General features: G+C 39.1%; 1 protein-coding gene across 3 annotated transcripts in view; it reads left to right on the forward strand.

The window, feature by feature from the left end:
• MGLL (monoglyceride lipase) overlaps positions 1–25,355 on the forward strand; it is a 162,806-nt gene that overhangs the window by 114,422 nt on the left and 23,029 nt on the right. For all 3 annotated transcript variants that reach the window (XM_032210085.1, XM_032210083.1, XM_032210084.1), the window contains one exon: positions 23,652–23,788. In XM_032210085.1, the coding sequence (XP_032065976.1) occupies positions 23,652–23,788 (137 nt within the window). The remainder of the gene's footprint in view (positions 1–23,651; positions 23,789–25,355) is intronic.

A 25,355-nucleotide genomic window follows, 5' to 3' on the forward strand; every position in this document is an offset into this window, starting at 1 on the left:
GGGCGTACGTGACCGCATTGGCCTGAGGGGGCTCTCAGAAGCCCAGAAAGAGCGCTGGCAGCCGTTTCAAAAAGAAGAAATTTGGCACGATCGCCATTTTGAAAAATAATGGTCTTTCCGATGGCAGACAGCACAGCGTCAGGCCATCCTCACATGGAAAGAAATGGTCAGGGGGGGGTTACTGTCAGTGGCTGGAGGCCCCGATCCCACGGCTTTGCCTGCCTTGTCCCAAAGCGGCAGTGCAACTAAGCCACGTGACAAGAGCTCTAAAGACTCTAAATCATCCAGCAAGAGCTCCAAGTCTAAGAAGACTTCCAAATCGGCAGGCAAAGAGGCCCCCAGACCAAGACCGGGCCTCGTTACCATTCCTCCACTACCAACTCAGGCCACAGCCCTCCCTCGCAGTTGGATTCTGGACCTGGCCCATTTAGTCCAATGCTGTCTATTAATACTTCAGGGATCTGGGGGCAATCTCTGCTACCCCCTCCCCCCATGGAATCTCGCCTGCCTAGCATGGGGAAGCCTAGCATGGGGAAGCCTAGCACGGGGAAGCCACATTTACGCTCACAGCTGCAGGCCTCTGCCATGAGTACCCGACCCCAGCCATGCCTCTGGACTACCAGTCCTTCATTGCAGAGGCCATTAAACAGAGGATTGCAGCTGGGTTGCAGCAACGTGCGCTGCCGCCACCACCGCCAACTACCCAGGTTCGTGCCCACAATGACCTCAGGCCCAACATGGGGGCAGACCAATCACCTCAGCATCCAGATTGCAGTCATTCTCCGGCCTCGGAAGAAGGGGAGATCAGGGAGGCCGACCTATCTGAGGAAGATGGGGCTAGCCCACACAAGCCGGTGGCCTTGGGCCTCTTTCCACCAGCCCTATTCAAACTTCTGCTTTCCAAGGCAATTACTGCAGCCGATATGGGGGAAAGAGTGGAGGCTCCCTCAACCTCTGGAGCCACCAAATCAGCCAACACATGGTTTACAGAACATAAATTGGAGATGGACACCATCCCTGGTCCCCAATTGTTTATGGACACCATCCAGAGACAATGGGCTACACCAACATCAGCCCTGGACCCATCCAGCTCAGACAGACGTTTTTATAGCATGGCTGAGTGCCTTAACAAATCGTTGCTGTGGCCGACAGTGGATGCCCTGATTTTGGCCCTTCACTCTAACTCTATATTACCCGGGTCCCAGGAGGAGGTCCTGAAGCCTGAAGAGAAGAAGGCCGACCAAACCCTCCAGCAGAGCCACCAAGCGGCCGCTTGGGCAGTCTGTGCTTCAGCAGCAGCTTCCTTTTTCCCTCGCTCTAGCCTGAGTTGGTTGCAGCAGCTGCAGGAGAGGATCCCGGCCGGGGATTCCAGGGCACACCAGGACCTGAATAAGATCATAGCTGCGGTGGAGTTTTCGGCTGATGCCACCAGATTCGCATCTCAGGCCATGGCGTCCTCCGTGGCCTCCTGTGGCTGTGCCCGTGGCAAACTGACCTCCGGTACAAGTGGTGTCTGACTTCGGAGCCATACAAAGAGGGGGACCTATTCTGGGATTCCCTCACACCACTCCTAGTAGAGGGAAAAGATAAGCGTAAGGTCTTACCCACCAATTACAAGAAGGGGCCGTATTGCCCGGGCCCTATCCCAGGCAGCAGGGGGCTAGCAACAAGATTACAGGGGATCCTTTAGGAATCAGAATTATGGCCCATCCACCTTTAGGCAGCAAGGTAGCTTTAGGCAACGCCAGAGACACCAACCGTACCGCTAGCAATGAGGCAATTAATCCAAGCGGCCCTTTCGGGGCAGGGGGGAATCGATTCTACCATAGGCCCTGAGCCGCCTAGCGATTGGTTCCCATTGGCGGCCAGTTAATAGATTTTGTGGAAATGTGGGAAGCCACCACTTCCGACAGTTGGGTCAACACTACAGTTAAGACGGGTTTGGCCCTTGAGTTCCTTTCGTTCCCTCCACGTTTTTTCATTAGGTCCCCAGTCTCTGGGAATAGGCAACAGCAGCTCTTAATGAGCTCGGCTGTAAGTCATCTTTTAGACTTTGAGGCCATCCAACCGGTGCCGGTCGACCAACGTTTTCAGGGTTTTTATTCTGTGTTATTTGTTATCCCCAAGTCCTTGGGGGGTTGAAGGGCTATTTTGGATTTGAAGCGTCTTAATAAATACTTGAAATACCAATGGTTTAAAATTGCAATCAATACCATTGTTTCCTCCATTTTTGCTATGATAACTCTCATTATCAATACAAGGCCTTACCCTTTGGCCTCTCATCTGCCCCCCGGGCTTTCATTAATTGTCCCTTGGGCCAGACTACATACCAGGGAATTGCAATGACTCCTACTGCCCTTCCAGAGGGAATGGAGGAGCACTTCCCTGACTATGGTTACCTTACCTAGCGAGGTACATCACTCCTTACATTAGTGGAGGTCCCCTGTGATTAAAAGAGGGTGTCATTTTGGGGTGGGGGCAGGATCACGATCACAACTGATGCGAGTCTCAGAGGTTGGGGTGCCCACCTTGACGCACATTTTGCACAGGGCAAGTGGTTAGAGGAGGAAAGTGCCTTGAGTATTAATTTCCACTTCATAGACATGATCAAGGGGACCCATGTGCTGATTCTGACAGATAACATTACGGCCAAGGCCCATGTCAACAGGCAGGGGAGCACCAGATCAAGACAGCTGATGGGGGAGGTGGAAGAGCTGGGTCGCTGGGCAGAGGTTCACCTCCTGTCCCTCGTCGTTGAACACATTTCAGGTGTTGACAATATGAGGGCAGACTGGCTCAGCAGCTCTACCCTGGATCATGCGGAGTGGAGATTACACCCTTCTCTCTTCCAGGAGATTATGCGACGGTTCGGGGTTCCAATCATGGATCTCTTTGCTTCTCCAGCCAATGCTCAGCTGCCACAGTTCCTCACGAAGTTCCCCGTGACAGGGGCAGAAGGGACAGATGCCCTCCACTGGCCCTGGCTTCAGGGACTACTATATGTCTTCCCACCACTTCCACTTTTGGCCAGGGTCGTACACAGGATCATTTTGTCCAGGGCGGAGATCATACTAATTGCCCCGCATTGGCCACGTCAGCCATGGTTTGTGGATCTTCAGACATTGTCCGTGGAGAGGCCCTGGAGAATCCCACCAGACTAGGCATCCCTCAGCCAGGGGTCGCTGGAGCACCCGGACCCCCAGTGGCTCCAGCTGACCGCCAGGCGCTTGAGCGGGAAGGTCTGAGGCTTGACAGGTTCTCCGCTAGGGTCATAGACACTGTACAGGTGTCCAGGCGGCCCTCCACAGCTTGCATTTATAACGGTACCTGGCGGGTGTTTTGTGAATTGTGCTCTAATAGGATAACGCCAGTTTCAGCCTCGATTCCCCAGGTCCTGGAGTTTGTCCAAGATGGTCTGGACAAGGGATTATCGCCCAATACCCTTAGGCGACAGGTAGCGGCCTTGTCCACCATGTTGTCCAGGGGAGCAGGTCAATCATTATCTCATCACCTGGCAGTTAGGAGATTTTTAAAAGGGGCTTCTAATTTAAGGCCACCTATAGTGCACAGATATCCCATATGGGACTTGTTGAAGGTTCTCACCGCCCTCACGAAACCCCCATTTGAGCCCCTAGATACTATTCCTCTGCAATTTCTTTCCCTGAGAGTTGCGTTCTTAGTTTCCATCATATCTGCTTGGAGGATATCAGAGCTCCAGGCACTATCCATTGGGGAGGGTCTGTGCATCTTTTATATGGATAGGGTGGTCCTCAGGCTGGACCCCTCCTTCCGCCCCAAGGTCAATTTGTGGTTCCATCGGGGCAGGAAATTATATTACCGGACTTTTGTCCCTCGCCTTCGAGACCCTTAGAGGAGCAGTGGCACATGCTAGATGTCCGGCGGGCCCTTTAAACCTATATCCAGAGGACATTGGATTTGAGGAAGATGGAACGTCTCTTTGTTTCTTTCCAGCCTTCCTCCCTGGGGCAGAGGGTTTCGGTCACTACCATAGGCAGATGGGTTAGAAAATGTATCACCACGGCCTATTTCTCCAACGAGGAGCCGGTCCTACAGGGGATTACGGCCCATTCCACCAGAAGCTCTGCCACTTCTGCAGCGTGGAATACCCAGGCTTCCCTGGGGGAGATCTGCAGGGCGGCGGCGTGGGTGATCCCTTTGCCCTTTGTTCAGAATTATAAATTGGACAAATTTGCTTTAGCAGACGCTGCCTTTGGCTGCAGGGTTCTGCAAGCAGTCCATACTAACAGGTAGTCCAACAGTCTCTTCCCTCCCTACGGGGACTGGCTTGGGTATGTCCCATAAGTGGATACTATCTCCATCTCTATTGAGAAAGGGTGTTGATACTTACCTGATATGCCTCTTCTAATAGAGTGGAGAGAGCATCCAGCCCCACCCTGTATGGAGACTGTTTTCCCGTGCTTACCTGGGGGCGGGGGATGTTGTTTGCTGCATTATATATGCTTGTGGAATTTCTTGTTTGGTTTTACACTACATAGTTTACTAAAGTTGAAAGTTGGATAACACGTGGAGTCTGTGTCTTTGTTCTTTGTCGCAAGCTGGGTGGAGTCACTCACAGAGACGGGTTAAATAGGTGGCTAATTAATTAGTAATCAGACTCAGTCCAATCAGAGAACGGACAGGGTTAACCCATAAGTGGATGCTATCTACACTCTATTAGAAGAGGTGTATCAGGTAAGTACCAACGACCTTTTTCCTCTTGTTTCACTGGGTTTTTCAAAGGAGTACCTTGAAGATATAGTACCAGACATCAACAAATGAGAAAGGCAACCATGCGGTTTTTGGATTGTTTGCATTGTTTGCACTGTGAGCACAGTTCCTAGGTTGTCAGAGCCAACAATCAGTTGAAACTGTCCCTCTAATACAGCAAGGGAAGAGCCTATATTCCACAATGTATCTTGGGGAAAAAAATGCCTCACATGCTTCAAAGTAAGGTTAGTGGTCCAAAGATTGCTACTTCAGACTGAAGCTGTGACCTGCAGAAGGCAGTAAGGAGAAATAGAAGAAAGGCCATTAGTTGGCAGAGATGCATATTTTTTAAAACAGAAGATTAATAGAAGAAATGCTATTGATAATCTGATTTTTGGAAATGTCACCTCCAGGTTTTGTTAAGCTCTTTAGAAAAATGATCTCGTATCAACCTGTTTTCTGAAAATGTCTCTTGTTATCCAATGCAAACCACCCATTCACAAGCTTTCATTTTTTGGGTGCCATTTCATTACTGCCCAGAAAAGAACAAAGTTAGTACAAACTATTGCTTTCTTTTCCTGTACTTGAAACTTGGCTGCCTTTTCTTAGGTTCATATTATTCCTGCCTAATTGATAATTACACTAATGTTTTTTTTTTAAGCAACTCTAGCTAACAGGGACAAAAGTATACTATGCAGAGATGCAACATAGGGCTCTGAGCTGAATGGACCTCAAGGATCAAAATGATTTACCTCCAAATTGAAAGGTTAGTGTATATAGGAAAGGACTATTGATAATTGAAAGATTTGCATCCCTTTGGCAGAGGAAAACGTAATAAGCCATAATGCTATAATATGGAGTTAAGCATCATTGCCTTTGCATCATTTTCAGTGATAATGTAAGGCAGATGTTTTTAGAGTATGGAGATAAATTAGTAAATTAGGTAAATCAGTGTTCCTAAAAAAATTAATTATGATCACATTAGAGACTCGGTATAGTATAATGGCTGCATCAGTGTTGCATTCTGATGGGAGAGCCAGATTTTTTTTAAAAATCCATCTTTGCCGTTGAAGATCTCTGTATAACTGAGCTAGTCACTCTCAATCAGCCTAATCTATTCAAATTGGGCCATTGTTCAAAAAGTAGGAATGAATATGCTACCTTGAGTTTTGGAGGAAAGTTAAAATACAGATGAACTAAATATGCAAATTAAGCTACGCAGTACTTCACCTTCATTTACAGACCTGTAAAAATTGTAAATGTAAGGATTGGTCACAAAGTTTTAATTCTTCATCACCATTGTAACCACACTGCTGTCACCAAATGAGGTAACCAGTAGTTGCTAAGGGCTATCAGCTTCATATGGTTGATGTGCCCCTATTCTGAAAATGTCGGGAAAATAAAACAGAATGTGAAAGTGCCTACATACTTTCTTCAATAGAGACTTGTCAGTCAAATTCCTTTAAACATATTTTTGGTTTCCCGATTTTGCCTTCATTTCTATCTGTTCATTGAAGTTTAAACAAATAAACTTATACAACTGAAGATATTAGGAAGGCTGCCTCAAAATTACACTTGTTGGGGCATATAATTTGCAACAGAATAGAGACTTTTTGTCAGATTTTTTTGCAAAATACTTACAAAGGGAGGTCACTTACCTTGTTGTGCATGCATTATGTACTATTTTGGCCAACAAATTGAATTTTTTCATTCAGTTTCATTCGACACCATTTAAATGCATAGGACTTAAAAAGGACTTATCCGTGACCAGTTTGTTGCTGTTATTATTGTCATTATCTCCCTCAAAGGATAGAATATAAATCAAGCAAATAAATATACATTGTCATTCTTATATGTAGGCACATTGCATTCATTCTTTTCAAAGTAGTCCAAAAAATAGAAAAAAATAATGTTTTGATTAGCTCTATTGAGATATCTTAAACCAGAATAAAAGCTTTGCAGAAGAAGACTGTTTACAATGAAGATTCTGATTTATACTCTTTCTTTTGTCCCAGGCTGTTGTAAGATAAATATCAGTGCAATCAAATAAAAAGAAACAACCACTAAAATGGTAGAATAAACTAGATGGTAAATTCACAAATATTTAAAACATAATGGAGCAGGTAACAAGCAAGGTTGTCTGAGGAATGAGTGTCATCACCATGCAACCCTATCAGTCCCTCTCTTTGATCCCCACCATAACTGGGAAGGTATGTAAATAAGATATTGGCTGCTAGGAGGATAGAAGTCATAGTGCCTTTCCTTATTTTTCAGTTGCATTAGGAGGGATAATAGATTCCAGTGTTGGTATCTTGGACTTCTGCTTTTTAAGTCAGAAATTATGGTCACATCCATGGTCTGTTGCCTTACCTGTTTGCATATGTAAAGATATGTTGCTATCATACAGAAGTAGGTCAAGGAATAAGTATCACTGAATCAACAATACTTTCTGTACATTGTATAAGACGGGAATACTTTTTTTATTACATTCTAAAACTTTTAGCTTCAAACGTACACTTTTGCTAGAAAGATGTCAAATATTGCTGACAGAAATCACACTTGGAATTTAAATGAGGCAGTCTTTCTTCAGGTATGTGTAGAAAGCTCCCTTCTTATTCCATTTAGTGTTGTGACTCAAAACTTTCTCTGTTGAATAATGGCAAAACTATTAATGTAACATTGACATGTTTGAAGTTGATATGGTGAACAAGCTAGCAAACTTTTAATATTTGCTAAATTGGTGAATTTTACCATTCTTTCTCCTTATATTTAATCCTGCCTGACTTGAATACTAATTCATTCTAGCAAGAAGCATAATATCTTCACCTCATATTTGGTCTGGGCTATTTCATTTGTAATGCTTCATCCTTATGGTGGTTTGATGCTTAAAATAACAGCAATGATAGAATAAAGAAATTGCTAAAGCAAAATAAAATACTGTCAACTTGTATGCACATGGTAGTCAATTTATTTTATTTTTATCTTTATCATATTTATAAAATTAAGTTTTAACAGCTCCTTGCTTTCTAACAAAAGAAGCCTTGTTTGTTTCAGGAATTATGTTGCCTGCTTCTTTACAAGAAGTCCTAGACTTATGATCACAATTGAGCCCCAAATTTATGTTGCTAAGCAAAACATTTGTTAGGTGAGTTTTGCCCCATTTTATGACCTTTCTTGCCACAGTTGTTAAGTGAATCAAATTAGTAACATGGTTGTTATGTGTATTTGGCTTCCCCATTGACTTTGCTTGTCAGAAGGTATCACATGACTGCAGGACACTGCAACCATCATAAATGCAATCCAGTTGCCAAATTTTGATCATGTGACTATGGGGATACTGCAGTGGTCATAAGTGTGAAAAATGGTCATAAGTCACTTTTTTCAGTGCCATTGTAATTTTGAATGGTCACTAAATGAACTGTTGTAAATTGAGGATTACCTGTATTGTATATCAGCAAAAGAGAACTACTGGGCACCATTCTGATTATTACTTTCATAGGAGCTACACTGTTAGCCATGAGAAAGTATTGTTGGCCCTGTCATAGGTTTCACCTAATTTACATCAGCCAGATGACACTGAAATAATATGATTTATTAAAGTAATTTTGTGCATCAATTTCAGTAATGAAAGGAATCTGTTATTACTCCTCATTTTCAGGTGGAAAGTTCCGTGAAAAAGAATGCATGTGTGGAAGAATTGCACAAAAAGTAGTATGCATTTTTGGTTATATTAAAAACCAGCCTAAAAATTAGTGTTACCTGCAGTGCATTTAAGTCTACAAAGCATGAGATAGTGTCCCATAGGGGGATAAAGTTTTGTTACCATTCATGAAAAAACAATATAGGCACAGAATTTTGGTCATAAGTCATTGTGGTCATAAGTCAAGTCACTACATGACTGGATTCAATTTAATGACTATTCTTATGATGGTTGTTATGTGAGTCACTTTGGTCATTAAGTAAATTATCATGTCTAAAATCCAGCTTATCCAAATTGTAGTCTTTGCAGTTGTAAAATGAAACCAGTTGCCAAGTTCCCAAAATGCAATCAGGTGACTGTGAGGCTAGTTCAGTCATAACTTTGAGGACAGGTTGTAAGTAACTTTATTTGAGTCCATCATAATTTTGAACAGTTGTTAAGCAACTGGTGGTAAGTAGAAGATCATATGAATAGTATATAACCCTAAATGTTTGTTGGCATTATCTTGTTCTCATGAAGGTATGAATCGGAGATGTCACTAAACAAAGAACATTAAAGTTGTGCTTTCAAATAGTCCAAATAAGCTTCTTGTTTTATAGCAAAGAAAAGTTAGCATTCAATTGAAATGAAAACAAAATTCCTTTAACTTTAAAGCAGAAGGTAGTTGCACAGAAATGGTGAAATTGTGAAATGATAATAGATCGTAAAGTGAGATAAACTAAAAAGAAGTTGTAGGTTAGCTTTGTGGTTGCTAAGCTTAACTCTGTAATTTAGAATTGCTGGTATCAGGTCATTACATTTTAATAATGGATGATCTGGCAGCTGGTATAAACAGAGCAACCTGGGGTTCATTTATTCCAAAGTCACTGTTTACAACTATTAGCATGAAGAAGGTAATGTGAACTAGGGAAAATAGATTAAAGGGTCTGATGTAAATGAAGACTAAAGTATTTGGGGTAGAACATTGTGTGTTTTCTTTCTTACAAGGAACATAAGAAATACACCAGACTTCCTGCTTCCTGCATAACACCTAATATAAACAGAGATATCCAGGTTTATTCAACCATGCGCACTGGTGGAAGCAGCCAAACAAAAAGCAGCATACTGTTTATTCATGATGATAATACTTTCCTGTAATTTAATATTTTTTTGGGGGGGGGGGGAATCTGAAAGCTAAGGATATATAGCATGCATCTGTGCTTGAAAATTAGCTCCATAGTTAAAATTTAAAACAGGGGTGGCAAACTCATGGGCCGGATGTATTATGTGCAGGCCACGCCTACCCCAGATCCATGAAGGGGGGAGAAAATCACAAAATGTCATGTAACAGCAACATGAAGCTGCAAATTTGACACCCGTGCTTTAAAATGATAAAAACTAAATGAAACAAGTATTCTATCAAGAATATGATGTATCTTTTCTTGAAAAACACAGTACTATAGTTTTAGGGAAGTTGAGTTTTTGTCTTTACTGTTCATGATATTGTTCTTTTCCTTAACAACATAGCAGCTCTTTCATTTACATATTAAGAATTCCTGGTTTGAAAGGTTTCTTGTTGATGGCTGCATGACATGTATTGGAATGCATCCTTTTAGTATAGGAAAACTCTGGCTTTGTTGGGGTGGGGGAGTTAAGAATGCTATCTGCATTCCCTGAATGTGAGCCCATTTTCCTCAGTGAGGGAATTACTGTTGAATAATATTTTTGCCGAAAGAGTACAAGATTCAGATTATTTACAAAGCCACAAACACAACTATACTGTATGTTTAATAGGAGATGGATGTTTTAGATTTAATTCCAAAGAGATACTTCAGAGCAGCAGGTGCAGAGCACCTGGCTACAGCTCCTTAAAGCAGCCATGCCATGCAACTTTGTGATCATGGTAGATTAGAAGACACAGCTGCAGACAGGTATTAAATTCATGCCCTGGCACATTTTTGGAATCAAAATCTAAGTGCTGGATAGCCCTAATGTCTGATTGATCAATTCCTCTGTCTTTTACAGTGTGCAAAATAAATGTAACAGAACATAATGGCTTAGCACTTTTACACCCTGAATGTAGTGGTTTAATGTGACTCACTAGCTTCTTAAGACAGGCGGCACCAAAGCACATTAATTAGATAAACTCTAGTCCATTCTGAAATATCATAGTGTTGAATTTTCATTATATTATATTTATACAAAATAAAAATGAAACTGAAAACTGGTACATCTGGTTATAAAAAAATTATTATGTTTAAATACTTCTCATTGTGAATTAAATTTTAATGAAGAAGGATGTGTAAGGATGTAGTAACAGTTCATGAAAGGCGGACTCTTTATTGCCATCAAGTGGTTGTCTGCATTTTTGTATTCCAGATAGACCCTGCTTATAACATGGGATGAAGAATAGGATGAGAACCAACTTAGAAGTAAAGATAAATTTCCTGACAGTTAGAACAATTAGTCAGTGGAATGAATTGTGAGTGCTCCAACACTGGAGGTTTTTAAGAAGAGATTGGACAACTATTTATCTGAAATGGTACAAGGTTTCCTGCTTGAGCAGGGGCTTGGACTACAAGACCTCCAAGGTCACTTTCAACTCTGTTATTCTTTTAAAGGTCTATTGTGCACACACACACACATTTGGCTGTGATTGAGTTAAATATTAGTACACTTTGTGTCTATAAGTACAGACAAAGAGGCTAAGATTGCATTTCATACTTGAATCATTATTTTTAAAATGTCAGACAAAATTGATAATAGTTACAGAAAAAATAACTTAAGCTAATATGATGACACTGTTCATTCAGTCCTGTCAGATTCTTGGCAATAATATAGACCTTCTCTCTTAACATTTTCTAATTGTGTACAACTTTTTTCATTATAGCTGATGTCAGCTTTGATAGTATTCAGCCACAATGTTTTTGTAAGCCTCATTTCCTTTTTCCACTGGACATTTCCACCATAATTGTCTTTTCCAGTAAGCTTGATCATGTGACATGACCAAAGTAAGTCAGATGATAAGAATTTTGGGGTTTTGCCTTCCAGTGATATGTCTGATTTTATATGTTCCAGTTATTACTTGCTTGTCACCTTTGTTGTTGAGCCTTCTCCAATGCCACAGTTCAGACATTGATTTTCTTCCATGGTCCAACTTTTGCCACAGGGTAGAAACAGGATAGTGCAGACTAATCTGCATTCAGTTGCCATGCTAATGTCCTTGTTTTTCCAAACTCGATTCATGGTTGCTGTGATGTTTTATTTCTGGACTGTGTTCACTGTTTTGATCAGTCTGTGATCCTAGGAAAGTAAATTCTTGCTATGTATCTGATCTCTTCAGTGTCAATTGTTATTTTTATATTTTAAAAATACTAAACATTGCAAAATGAATCTCCAGCTGGAGTTTTTATTAGGAGACAATTAAAGCTAATGTAGCAGCTGAGAAAGTAACTGGATAATACACAGGTACCTGACTGATTTCACAAAGGAAAATGGCTACACTATTGTGGTGAAAGGAATCAACAGACAGGTTTTCTCAGTATCTGGATCAACAGACAAGATCGGCCCACACAGATATCTTAGAAATCTGAAATAATTATAAGGTGCCCCAACAGCACACTTTTAGCTTATATAACAAAGCTGTACTCCCTCTTACTGCCTCTGATTTACATTAGAGTTGCAAAACATTTTTCTGCTCAAAGGAGTGACTGTTGCTCTTCATATTCTCATACTGTACATCAAAAAATTAAAGGGTATGGAAAAGTAAAAAAAAGAAAGAAAGAAAACACTAATTGTTATTTCATTTGCTTTTAAGATTAAATAAAGCAGGGATTGGATAACATTTTTCATTTCTAGCTGTGTGTGTCATAACTTTCCTTTTCAATCCACTTGCAGTCAACCTTTAGCAGTCCTTGGCGTCTTGAGAGCTCAAGCTGTATACCTCTGCCTTATTCCTTTCTTCTCCCTTTGCTTGCTATGATCAGTCTGAGCTTTCGTAGGTCAGAAACTGAAGAGTATCAACAAAATGAGCCTCGGGAATTAGCAGAAGACAGTGCCCCTGAGAAGGCAGAGGTATAGGCTGAGTCAGCTGATTTAGAGCCTGAATTAGGCAAAATCCCAAGACTGCAACAGAGGTCACAAATTACAAAGAAAAATCAAAGAAAGCCAAGCGCTCTCTACTTGAAAGAAAAAAAAAGGATTTGGAAGACTTTAGTTATGCTAATAGGATTATATAAAAGAGGTGGCAATTATTCCTGGCTCTTTGCAGCAAAAACTGTACTGATTTCCTATCTGTGATATTTGGTATATGCTGCTGTTGGATTACTTGAAACCTTGAATTATTCTCAGATCTTGTGACTTTTTTTATGCAGAAAGCTTTGAGATTGCAGGATGCTTAGGATTACTTTGGTGAAAGTAATCAATTGCAGTAAATATTCTTTTACTGTCCATTATCAAAAATACTGTGTCTGTGAATGTGTATGCATGTGTAAGAATATTGCTTTCAGACTTCTGTTTAAGAATTAAGTCTCCCTAAGTTATATAGTCCTAAACACTCACTTAATTTCAAGTAGATATTAAATAGTTCCAGGAATAATCTCCTGTTTCTCTATTTACCTGCTTTCTTTCTCCATGCTTTTTCCTGTACTGAATTTTAAGTTGTAACCTTTTCTTGCAATTGGTAAAGCACAGTGCACATTTAATAATAACAATCAAGTTGGCATTGATTTGCTAGTCTAAAGAAGAAACTCTGTTTCTCATTAAGCTCCTAATAATGCTATATTATTTAATATATAAGTGATAATGAGGAATGTGATAAGAAATATTCTTATCACAACAGCATCATATTTTAGGAGGAAAGTACTATGAGGCCTGACTCCAAAACTAGATAGCCCAGGCTTAATGGATATAATGTTGTTTTAACTTAAAGAAATGTGTTATGCCATTACTCTCCACTCTTAGATGTCTGTCACATTAAAAACTGGATTTGTTTGCAACATTTGCAAACAAAACTATACTCAAGGCTTGAAAAAGGTCTCATTTAATTCTAAAGCCTGGGTGATTGGGCATTGGTGTCTATCTAAGAATTATAATAAAGAAACAGACTGATGCTTTTGACTTTCATTTGCCTTCTAGCCACTCTTTTACCCTTTAGAATACTCAAGAAAAAAATAACAAGTGATTTCTGTAGGCAGTCACTCCTTTGCCCGACCCTTTTCTGCTGCATTGTTCAATGTGAAGAAGAGTAAACAGCTTATTCTCTTGATATCCCTTTCTTCAATCCTTCTGCTCAAGGAAATGGGAGGGGAAAAGAGAAAAACAAAAACCCACAGGTCAATCATAGGAGAACTGACTATAGTGTCCATCGTGTGATTGAAGAATACTGCAATGATTGTAAATAGGAAAACGTTAGTTTTTCAGCACTGTTATAACTTTGAAAACTTGCTGAATGAATGATTGGTAAGTGAGGAATAGCAATATTGGCCTTAAATTATTTTTTTAAATATTTTTTTTATTTTTTATTTTCAAAACAAACACAATACATAAAATCTTCCTTCTTTACATACTGTAGAAAGTGTATCTATCAGTTGGTTACAAAAGGCTTTCGTGCGTCTCTTCCACAGTCATCAAACATAATTCATATTAATTCAAGTATTTTAACTCAGATATTTATACATGTTACCATCATCATACCTCCATTTTCATTTGACTATAATTGTTTAAACGTCCTTCATCATAAAATATACCAAGATTTTATACATAACCACATACTGGCATTTCATTTACTATTTCTAAAATCCTCCAATAACACTGAATCCTTATGTCCTGTTCTAGCTAAACATCCACAATCTTTAATAACAAAATTTTCTAATCCTCCTTTATGGCCCTAAATTTTAAACCTAAAGGCAAGCAAAAAAGTTAAATACGTTTAAAAGATGATGACGAATAAGGAGACATCAGAAACTCATCAGTGAAATCTTGTGTTTTCATATTTCAAACTGTCTGACTATATTTCATATAGTGAACTTATTATAATACCAGTAGTTATGACAAAAGGAATTCTTTGAGGAGAATTTTGGTCCTGTTTGCGCTGAAAATAATGTAAAATATTAGGGAAAGCACACAAATAATCAGGTCTGTTCCAGTTGTTTCTCAAAGACAACTCTCTAGAATTAGCAGAAACTAGATTACTTTGAAACAAAAAGAGGGGATCGGTCCCCCCAAGGTTTTTAAAAATATTCATGCTTTGTTTCTACATATAAACTAAATGTAAAAGAATTCTTAAGTGAGCCTTTTCAGTAAACCTTGCAGCATAACTAATTCTAAAGAAAGGGCAGTCAATTCAATTTGAAAAAAGAACTTTTATGCAGAGGGAACAAAAACCCTGATAAAGAACAGGAAATAGGTGAAGATTTTGAAAAGAACTGGAAATGTTTTCCAATCAAACAAGCAGCTGTTCAAGTTTGAATAGTGTCTCTGTTGAAAAGCACAGTCATATGGATTAAGACACTAAAGCAGGTGCTGTGCTCATCAACAGGTAACTTACAACAGAGTAATGTCGTTTTCTGCTTCATCTTGGGGGGAAAACAGACTACAGGAGTTCCTTTTCAAGTTGTTATTCTGTGCAGTCTGAAGCTACTATAGTCATCAAAAGCTTATGCTGTACTGTGCAGCTTATGTTGTGCCATAGTCATTTGGTGTTCTTAAAAGCACTGAGTTATTAAAGATAAATATAATAGTTCTCTCTCCATTTTTTGCCTCAGGTGGGTAAATGTTTTGATGCTGTAAGAAAACATTTCTTTTTCTAAAAGTGTTCCTTTTTTTCTTTCTCTTCCCTCACTGACAGCATGCTAGGTTAAAAATAATGGGGACATGAATCTAAGTGTCATCTTGTTAAACATGAGACATATCATAAAAAATACTTGTGTGAAATTTAATTTCTAACAATGGCCATGTTGGCCACCTTACAGCTATAAAAATGTCTTCAATCAGTTAAATTGTCACACTAACCAGCATATACAATTAATAATATAAATTCTAACAATGTTTTTCATTTCCTAATTAAATTTAAAATTAGTAGCTAATTTAGCTAAAGGTAATAAGGTTTGTTCTTTAGAGGACTTTGCAGATACTTTCATGAAGCTTATTAGCTTATAAAAAGGAATAAAATAACCCCATGTGGTATGTTCAAAAGTTGGATTCAGCCGGTTCGCATTGGTTCAGGCGAACCTGTTGTTAAACTTTTGCACAGTTCGGAGAACCGGCCAATAGCAACACGGCTGGCCCCGCCCTGCTCCTCCCAGTCACTCCTTATCTCTCCTTGGCTGATGCCTAGAGTCATGCCTATGGCATAGCTGCTGCTGCTGTCTGGTTCCCTCACTTGCCTTGACCACACAGCCCAGCTGATTTCTGCCTGATGAACCCTCCTTCACCGATTTCTGCTCCTCGCCCAGCTGCCTCCCCCATGGCCCCTCTTCACTTGACCTGAGAAGGTAAGGCTAATGGGGGAAGGGGCCTGCCATGCTCGGCAAAGGGCTGTGGGGGGGGGGAATGGTGAGGCTCAGTCGTCTTTCGGGCCCGGCTCTGGGAGGGAGGCCCAAAAGAAAGCGTCTGGTCCAGCCACACAGCACCCCAGTGTGGCGCTCTCCCCCATGGGTCACTCGCCCTGTCACAGGTTGGATGCGGGACCCAAGGTGGAGGGGAAAGTGAGTGGGCGGCAGCCAAGAGCTGGGCCTGAAAGGAGGCTAAGCTTTGCCATGTTGCCTCCGAAGCGGTCCTTTGGCCGAATGGGCAGGTCCAGTGCAGGTCTTTGTCCCGCAGAATGATCAGCTGGTCTCCCTCCTGCGGTATGCACAGTTCTTTCCACATTTAATTTTGGAGCCCACCACATCCAGGCCCGTGACATTCCCCTGAGTGGCAATCCCTGCTACTGCCACGCCCGCTAGCCTAGCCCAAGCCTGCTAGGTGCTCCTGGTCAATCCCCCATCTTCAAGGAAAAAAAACAAAGAAAGTCCAATTACCTTTTGAAAAGCACCTTTGGGACCTGAATAACTGAAAATCTTCATAGACAAAACCTAGGAATGAGACCAACAGCTTAGAATTCATTCACTCTAGCAGCTCACTTCCAGGTAACCAATCAGGAAAGAAACCAACACATGAATGAAGGAAATATCAAACATGCCATAACCCCACCAAGACTGGTAGATAAAGCTGCTATATATATAAAGAGCATCCCACTTTCCCTCACATTGCTATTACTTAGCCTAGTAATTAAAAAAAAAACCTCCAAGAAAACTATCAAGCTCAAAGAGTGTCAAATACCCAACTCTTACCTTTCACTATCACTGATAAGGTTACTGAAAGGATTTGGTTTGGTTTGGTATTTTTTAATTCAGATTTAATGTTTTATTGCCAAGAAAATTACTGGCATGAAGAGTGAAATTCATCTGAAGGAAGACATAGTGTTATTTGGATATTTGATTGGAGAGTCTATTGGTACAAATAGACAGGTTAAGAAAAGTATTACTCAGAATATGACTGACACATCAAATCTGAATTTAGATCTCCAAAAGAATAGAAATATGGAAAGAAAAACTTTTCTTCCCAATTATGTTGATTGGTGGGAATAAATGCATCCTCCACCATCAGAGATCATTTTGTTCAGCACTGGCAGAAAACCATGCAACAGACTTACCATACCCAACGCTTGCTGCTTAACAGAAATAAGGCAGAAATAATTTTAGCTTAGAAAATTGTTTTTCTTTTTTCTCTCTTTCTCCCTTTTGCCTCTAAGATAACAAAACAATAATCTGTTGTGCAAGCTGATCTAAAAATATCTTTGCTCTTCAAAAATATGTACTGGGAGGGAGGAGATTCTTTTCTGAGAATAATACTTTGGGTTGAGGAAAGAAACATAATCATGTGAAGTCGCAAGAACTAGATATTGATCATACCAGAAACAAAAATATTGTGTATTCTAATATAAAGACATTTGCATCCTTATTTTTATTAAAAATAAAAGATAAATTCAATCCATCAAGCTGCAGGTAAAAGCTATCTTGTGCTTGCTTCCAATAATATAACTCTAGTGTGGTAGCTGTCATCAATGTGTTGATGTGATCCAGTACTGGGACATTAATCTTAAATGTGGGTTAAACATAGCAGGCTGAGAACAGAATCTAACAGATTCTGGTGAATTTTTACAAGAATCTTAGCCTTGGTTGGAATTACTTTCTTAGAGTTGCCACAAGCAGAGGGGTCATAAAAACAAGCTTGGTTCCTTCATGCGTGGAGATGGTTAGGAGACATTCAGCTTATATATTCCTCCACTGACAATTCCCTGCTGCTGTGGAATTTAGCAACTGTGGAAAGTATGTTGTTTTGATCCGGTCTCTGCAGTATTCCCATTGCTCAAAGGTGGAAGTCAGCCATACAGATTGTACAATTATGAATTTACGGAAATTCCAACAAATCAAATAAACTGGCAGAGCACTGTGGGCAATAAAGTGCATATTTCAGAGAGATTGTGGTGTAGGGAAACTCTAATAGTAAGAGTTTTCCATGCAACTAATTCCTGAGACAGATGATTAGCTCCTTTTGCTAGATGTTTCAAACAAAGACTAGGCATGAGGTGCTTTAATCCTGTAGTGATTCCTTTAGGGAATCCTGTAGTTAAAAAGGGTGGGCTCAGTTGGCTCAATGGTCCTTTCCAATTCTATGGTTTTGTGAGGCAGAAGAATTTGAAATGCTACATGCACTAATTAATACATATTTGAATATTAGTTATGTATATATTGCCTTCCACATAGAAAGCTTTTGAAACTATCTCTATTGCCTATGCTGCTGTGTGTCAGTGGAAACCTCAGGAATTAATATAGTAAGCTTACCTTTGGAGAGGTCAGGTCAGTCTCCCTTGTGTGTAAAAACTAATTATTCCCATTTTGTGTTAGCTCTCCCCAACAAAAGATGAAATTTAGGTAATGGAATTCTTTAAGGATACAAGCTAAATTACTAGTGCAAGTTTGAGTGGATTCTTGGCATCTGGTGTCTCCTTTCATAGAGCTTTATATGAAATGGATGTGTGTATTTTTTTTAATGATAGGCATGTTACCTTTTTTACATACAATAGTTTAAACATTTATTAAACTGGAAAGCAATAGATAAAACTTTAAAAAAATAAGATTTTTAAGGTCTCCAACTTCAATGTTAAATAGATTTTATGAACCATGTGTCCTTGTGGTTGTTTCTATTTGGCGGGTGTCCTGTGCACTATATGAGTGATACTGACTTTAGATGTTCAAAGGAACTAAAACCTTGATTTTCCTCAGGTCATGAGAATATGCCCCATCTTTGATACTTAAGCCATCTTGGATCTAAATTGAACTAGTCATGTTGCAACTAAGTACTTACATACCATGTGTTTTGTTTGTACAATCTCATGTACAAGCTACGTTCCTCCCATAAAAATTATTTTTTGAATTTGTATCTCTTTGCTTGCCATTTTGCAATCGGTTAGAGCATTTTCTGAGCCAAAATATTTGACAAACACTGAGTAGGTTTCCTTTTCTCCCCTTTTTGTGAACTTCAGTTACACAACTTAATCCACCATCATTGTGTATGTTTTCCTAATAGTCAATTTTAACATGATCCTAAGGAATCACTAAACTCTCTTGTTTATCCAAACTGTTCATTATCCAAATACTTTAAATGGTTCCCAGGCCATCAGAAAGAGAGATTACTCTTTCCATATGCGTTTTACTCTTCTATTTGACATAAACATCTACAGTATATGGACAAAAGATATAGGGCAGAAGAGCTTATTTTCTGGCAAATAGATTAGACTGAACTTTTATTTATTTTTATTTATCAAATTTATTTACCACCTAATTTGTGGTTCAGGCAGCTCTGAGCGACGTTCTCATTCATAGTTTTCCCTTAGTTTTAGTCTAGATATACCCTTCCTTTTCAAATAATTCTAACTTGGCAGAATCCATTTTTTAGTTTATTCATATCTTGTTATCAGGAAAGTGTGATGAACTGCTATTACCACTTCAGCAACAATTTGCTTGGAATGGATAATAATGAAAAGAAAACTTTTTCACTGTGAAGTACCAAGACTGGCTGTTATAGAAGATGAGCCTCTGAAAGCCCTTAAGTTCATACACTATGTTAATTTAGGGAGGGTAATCGCAAGAGTGCGGAAGGGGGAATTACCCTAACTGATGTTTAGCTTAGTTTTCACTATAGCTTTAATCTCGAATTTTTGCAATTATGATGAGAAATATTTCCACACTTCATGAAAGTGAGTTGGAGATTATATGTAATTCTAGTAATGACTAAGGAAAGCATATCTTCTTATTGAGCTGTATTGATGCCATGAATTTCCTTATCTGTGTATTTTATCTAGTGAGAAATACACTTTTATGATGTTGATTAATTGACTGACTACCTGTGATACAAAAATTCTAGCCTTTTTTTGGTTGAACTTTCAGGCTTTCCTAACTGTACAATTAATATAACTTAACACAGCTAGCAAACTCAGCTCTTAGTGAATCCTCTCACTTGTTCACCTCTACCTATATTGGACTGTTTAAATCATCACCATTTTCTGTATTATAAACGTATAGTATATATTGTACTACAAAAATTGTCTGTCAGTATATCCACATTAACTTGATTTGTCCAGTTTGTGGCATCATTCAAAATAAATGAAAAGGTCACGGTTAAAGTTTTCAGTTATTTCACAAAAACACAAAAATTGCCTCTAGAACCTCCACTAAAAAATATTCACATTCTCCTTCAAGAAAATTGACCAGATGAGATTACTTAAAAGCTGGGCTTTTTCTTTCTTTCTTCCTTATTTTTCTCATATTCTGTATTAAGAGAAAAATCCATTATTACTGATAATTGCCATATTAAGTTGAACCTTAGAGAGTTTGCCTTATTTAAAGCTTCTTTTTCTTGATCATGTCAGATGAGCAGGAAAAGAATATAATTGTTTTAAATGTTATTCATTTAGACAAGGTCCTGCCCAAATACCAAAATATATTTATTTACTTTCTGTATTTGAATGCCACACAATCCCTTGCAAGATATTCTTGTTTTTTGTAGCCTTCAGTTTGCCGTTTCTTGTCTGGAAAGCTGCTGTTAGTTTTCCATTAGTTCATTGGAAATGATCAAATCTACTTAGCTTAGTTTATCCATGAATATATGTCATTTGGTTTACTTGAAACTTGGCAACTAAAAGTATGAAGGAATAATAGTCCTAAACAAGGATTTTTAGTTTTTGTTGAACATGGCTTAATTCACACATAATGGACGGATTCACACACAGAAACCTATCAGCCACATTATAGCTTAACTAGGTCCATATGTAAAGCAATATGAAGCAGCAACCCATCCATAAATGATTGTTGGAGATACAAAAACAAACATATTAGCAGCTAAAAGTAATTTTTTTTAAGCATATGGGAAAAACTTCTTTCACAGCCCTCAATAATAAAGGAGCGTTAAGTAGAAATTCTAAACATTTTGTCATTTATTTATGCTAGTCTTTCTCAAGCTGATGCCCTCTTGATGTATCTGGGACTACAAATTCCAGAACGGCTGGAAGCTGTTTTCTGAACACATCTGCTAGGCATCATTTTAGAGAAGGCTGGTTTATATTATCACTACTAGCCCAATCTGTGCATGTTTGGACTTAAGCTTGTACTTACTAAGCTCAATTTTTGTTAATTCCACATAAACATATTTGGAAAGAATAAATCCAAATTAAATTGCTCTGATTTACCAAATTCTTGATTACCTTCTGATCCACCTAAGCTTCTGACAGCTATTTAAATTTGAGAAAAAGGCATCAACAACTTTAGAATTTAGATCTCGTTTTATGTTGCATACTTAGATCAGTTTTATGTATTTGTTTCCTATACATTTCTTTTTTTTAATTCTTGGGAACTGTAGTTTGTGATGTATTAATATTTCTCTATAAGAAATACCCATTTCCCCTTAAGAAATATAAGAACAAAGAGTTGTTGAACTGTGTTAGAATCTAACACATTAAAATTTACATATATTAAATTAAGTTTGTTTTATATTATATAATTAATATTATATATTACAATATTATTATATTGTATTTATTATATTATATTATATTTTATAGCAAAAGGATCCATTTAAAAAAAACTAGTTGTAATTCAAGAAGATATATATGCCATATACTCACCAGAAGCATTTACAGGGAATTCTCAAGTTATGATCATAATTGAGCCCCTCAATTATGGTTGTATATTGTGACATTCGTAAAGTGTGTCACTATGTGACTGAACCCATTTTATAACTTTTTGCAGTGGTCATTAAATACTGCTATATTTAGGCGTAAATACTGTTTTTTTGCAAAAATGCCTTATCATCATGTTGGACACAGTGCAAACAGTCATAAATGTGGAGTGGTTATCCAAACAAGTAGTCGCATGGCTGCGGGGGCGGAGGGAGGATAAGATGACTGTTTTATAAATCATCTATGTCAAAACTGAACAGCCCTCTTTCAACAGAGGAAAAGGGATATGACATTATCTATCTCCAGTCTACAACACAATTCTTTCACCAGTTCCAAGGCTCCACACACATTTGCACCAATCAGGTGACCCTGATGACACAGAAAAACCTCCAGGTGGTCTTTACAACTGGTTAAAAGAATGCAAATGGATAGCAGTCTGCAAGGAGTATAAATCCTTCCATTCTCCACCATTCAGTCAGAGCTGAAGAAGCTTCTTGGATAAGCGAAACATCTTCAAAGAAAAAACAGAAAATCCAGCTGCCTCTTGAAAATGCACCTTTGGGACATTCTCATTCTTATTTTTCCCATATTTTTGTGTATATCTGTCTTTCTCAACTTGAGCCCTGATGACTTTGATCATTTTCCTGCCATTAAATACTGCATCAAATACTGTAGGGCATCAGGATGAATACCAGTATTGAAGAAGCATTTACAGGGCAGAGATCTGGATTAAAAGGCAAGAAAATGTGCAGCTGAGTAATGTCAAAAATCTCTGCATTTCTTCACCCTCTAATCTTAAGCTTGGCTATTCAGCATTTTTTTTCTTTTAGGAATCAAAGCTTCAATGATTACTCAGTTATAATTTTGGTTCAATCATATGGCAGTGGGATATCTTGTCAGATCAGCTGATCATCAGTTCTATTTTGTGAGGGATAATTATGATGAATTTCAATAGCATGTGAAATAAACAGCCCTTCCCTGGAAATAGATAAGGAGGGAGGTAATAATTATTTTCTGCTTTTAACTGTGTAAGCCTTAGTCCCATAGCCTGCAATCATTTCTTATTCAGGCTGTGAATATAAGACCCATCTCTTGTTGGATCATTCTGAAGACCATCTAGTAGAGCATCCTCCTATTTCTGAAAAGGTTTAGAATTCTACTCTTATTTCCTCATAAGGGTGTTATAAAGCCAGGCCACATTGGAAGTCTCTTAAGGATAGCCGAGTATCCTTAGGGATTGTGATTATGTACAGCCTCAGACAATCTCAGTTGGGGAACATGAAAGTTCTACTTCCATGACTTGGTGTTACCTTTGATTGTCAACCGGTTAGCATTCCCCAGACAAAGGTGATACACAGTTTGAGGCTCCTCCTGTTCTCATTGCTCTTGCGGCTTTAGAGGCCTTTGCACACAAATGATGTTGTTTGCATTGGATATAAAAGCAGACACATCACTGGAAGCTAAAATCAGAAGGCTCCGTCCAGTTTACTTTGGCCATGCTATGCATGTGAATTCATTGGGAGAAGTCAATGGTGTTAGGAATGGTTAGTGGACAAAGAAAAAGGGGCAAGCAAAGAACACTCTGAGGAATTTCTGACCTTGCTTGTTTTATTACAGATGTTTCAAAATAGGTAACCTCATCAATGGCTCGATAACATCAAATCTGATGCAAAGTTGAATTTTAAAAAAATCAACTGAAAGAAGCTGTGCTTGACAGGGTAGCCTAGAGAGTAAAGTCACCAAGAGTCACGACATGACTAAGTGGTGAAAAAGAACAGCGTATTGTAAATGCAATATAATTTTTCTTAATTTGGTGGCTGCAATTCCAATAGGCCCTGCACACATCTCGACAATGCCATGTGGGAGCAAACTATAACAGAATATAATTTTGTGTCTAGTCTGAGAAGAGCCAAAATATGAATTACTTCTGGTGTGGCAAGTCACTTTTCCTTTTCCCTTTTACAGTTGGCCATGGGCAAAGTGAAGGAGACCGTATGGTTGTGTCAGACTTTCACGTGTTTGTCAGAGACAGCTTGCAGCACATAGATCTCATGAAGAAGGATCATCCTGGCATTCCTGTGTTTCTTCTGGGGCACTCCATGGTAAGCACACAATCCTTCCTCATGGAGCCTTGGCCTCCTATAGAGCAGCAGACGCTGTTTATTTTGGGTTAGGTTTCTGAAGTCTAACAATTAATACTGGTGCCAGGAGAGTTTTTTTAAAAAAATCATAGCCTTTTCGGTTTTCTTTCCATGCTTCCTTTACTTTCCCTCTTTTTGTTTCTGTTTCCTTTTATTTTCACAAAAAGAAGTGGCTATGTTATTGCAGTTATTTGTAAACAGCTGCCCACCTAAATGTAAACTACACAGTTGCTAGTTCTAATGTGAAATTACAGATGTACACACCATTCTCAAGGCTTATTTCCAATATTGAAGAGCTATGAAGCTAGAATTTCTAGAAATGCAAGTGAAAAAATACCCTTCTTATTTTTGCCAAAAAGGAATGATGTGATCTGAATGTATGTATTTATGTATATGTGAGAAAGATAAAAGATAAAATGTTTTTGAGTTTGTCTTAAGCCCTACTGGACTTTACAGGGATTACTGTTCTCATAATTTTCATCAAAAGTCATAAACAAGTGAAGAGTTTGGGGTTTTTTTCAGACAGATAAGGGATAGATGATAGATAGATGATTGGGTGGATGGATGGATGCATGGATGCATGGATGGATGAAGATAGACGATAGATAGGTAGATTGATTGATTGATTGATAGATGATAGATAGATAGACAGACAGACAGGAAGATCCCCTTATTCATGTTGGTTAAAATATTTCTATACCAATTAAGACCATATTCATTTTAAGAGTGAGTTGCCCCATTTTCTGAGATTCTCAAGTATTGTTAAAGGGAAGGATGAATATGCCATTGCTATACATTTCTGCCTTGAGAAGAAACGGAAAGGAAAGAAAATGTGTAAAAAGAAAGCCAAACATGAACTTCTGAGTTGGGGTCCACGACTCCGCTTTCCAATTCTACAGGCTACAGAAATTCTTTTGATGGTGAAATAAAATTACAAAAAGAGGGCAGAATCCAAAGTTCCACTTCAAGGAAGCTGGTTGATGAGAAAATGGGTATTTTACATCTTGGGGCTTTATATTCCCATTATGGGATGCAGTGGCAAGTGGTTTAATGATGCTGGAACGTACTTCCGGTTTACTTGTAGAGTGATTTCTTTGCCCTCCGGAGCCTAAAACCAGCCCTACGAGCAAACCGGAAGTACGTTCCTGAACTTCCTGTTTGCCCGTAGAGTCAGTATTTTGCCCTGAAGGGAAGCTCCTGAAGCCTCCTGGGGGGCTGTTTTTGCCCTCTCCATGTTCCTATAAAGCCTCCTGAGCCTGGGGAGGGTGAAAAAAGCATGCCAAAAATGGGGGGAGCGCTGGTCGTGCCCGCATATGTGCTGGGGTCATGCGCATAGCATTACGGGTATGGCATGCCTGCACATGACTTCCCTGCGCTCCCCCCGCTTTTGGCATGCAAGCCAAAAAAGGTTTGCCATCACTGGCCTAGAGGTATATCAAGAACTAGGGTGGACATTGAACAACCTTGTGATACGGGAATGGGATATATCATGACTCATCAACTCTTAATCATTTAATACAAGAATAAA

This window comes from Thamnophis elegans, chromosome 2, assembly GCF_009769535.1.
Source record: "Thamnophis elegans isolate rThaEle1 chromosome 2, rThaEle1.pri, whole genome shotgun sequence".
Classification (NCBI taxonomy): Eukaryota; Metazoa; Chordata; class Lepidosauria; order Squamata; family Colubridae; genus Thamnophis; species Thamnophis elegans.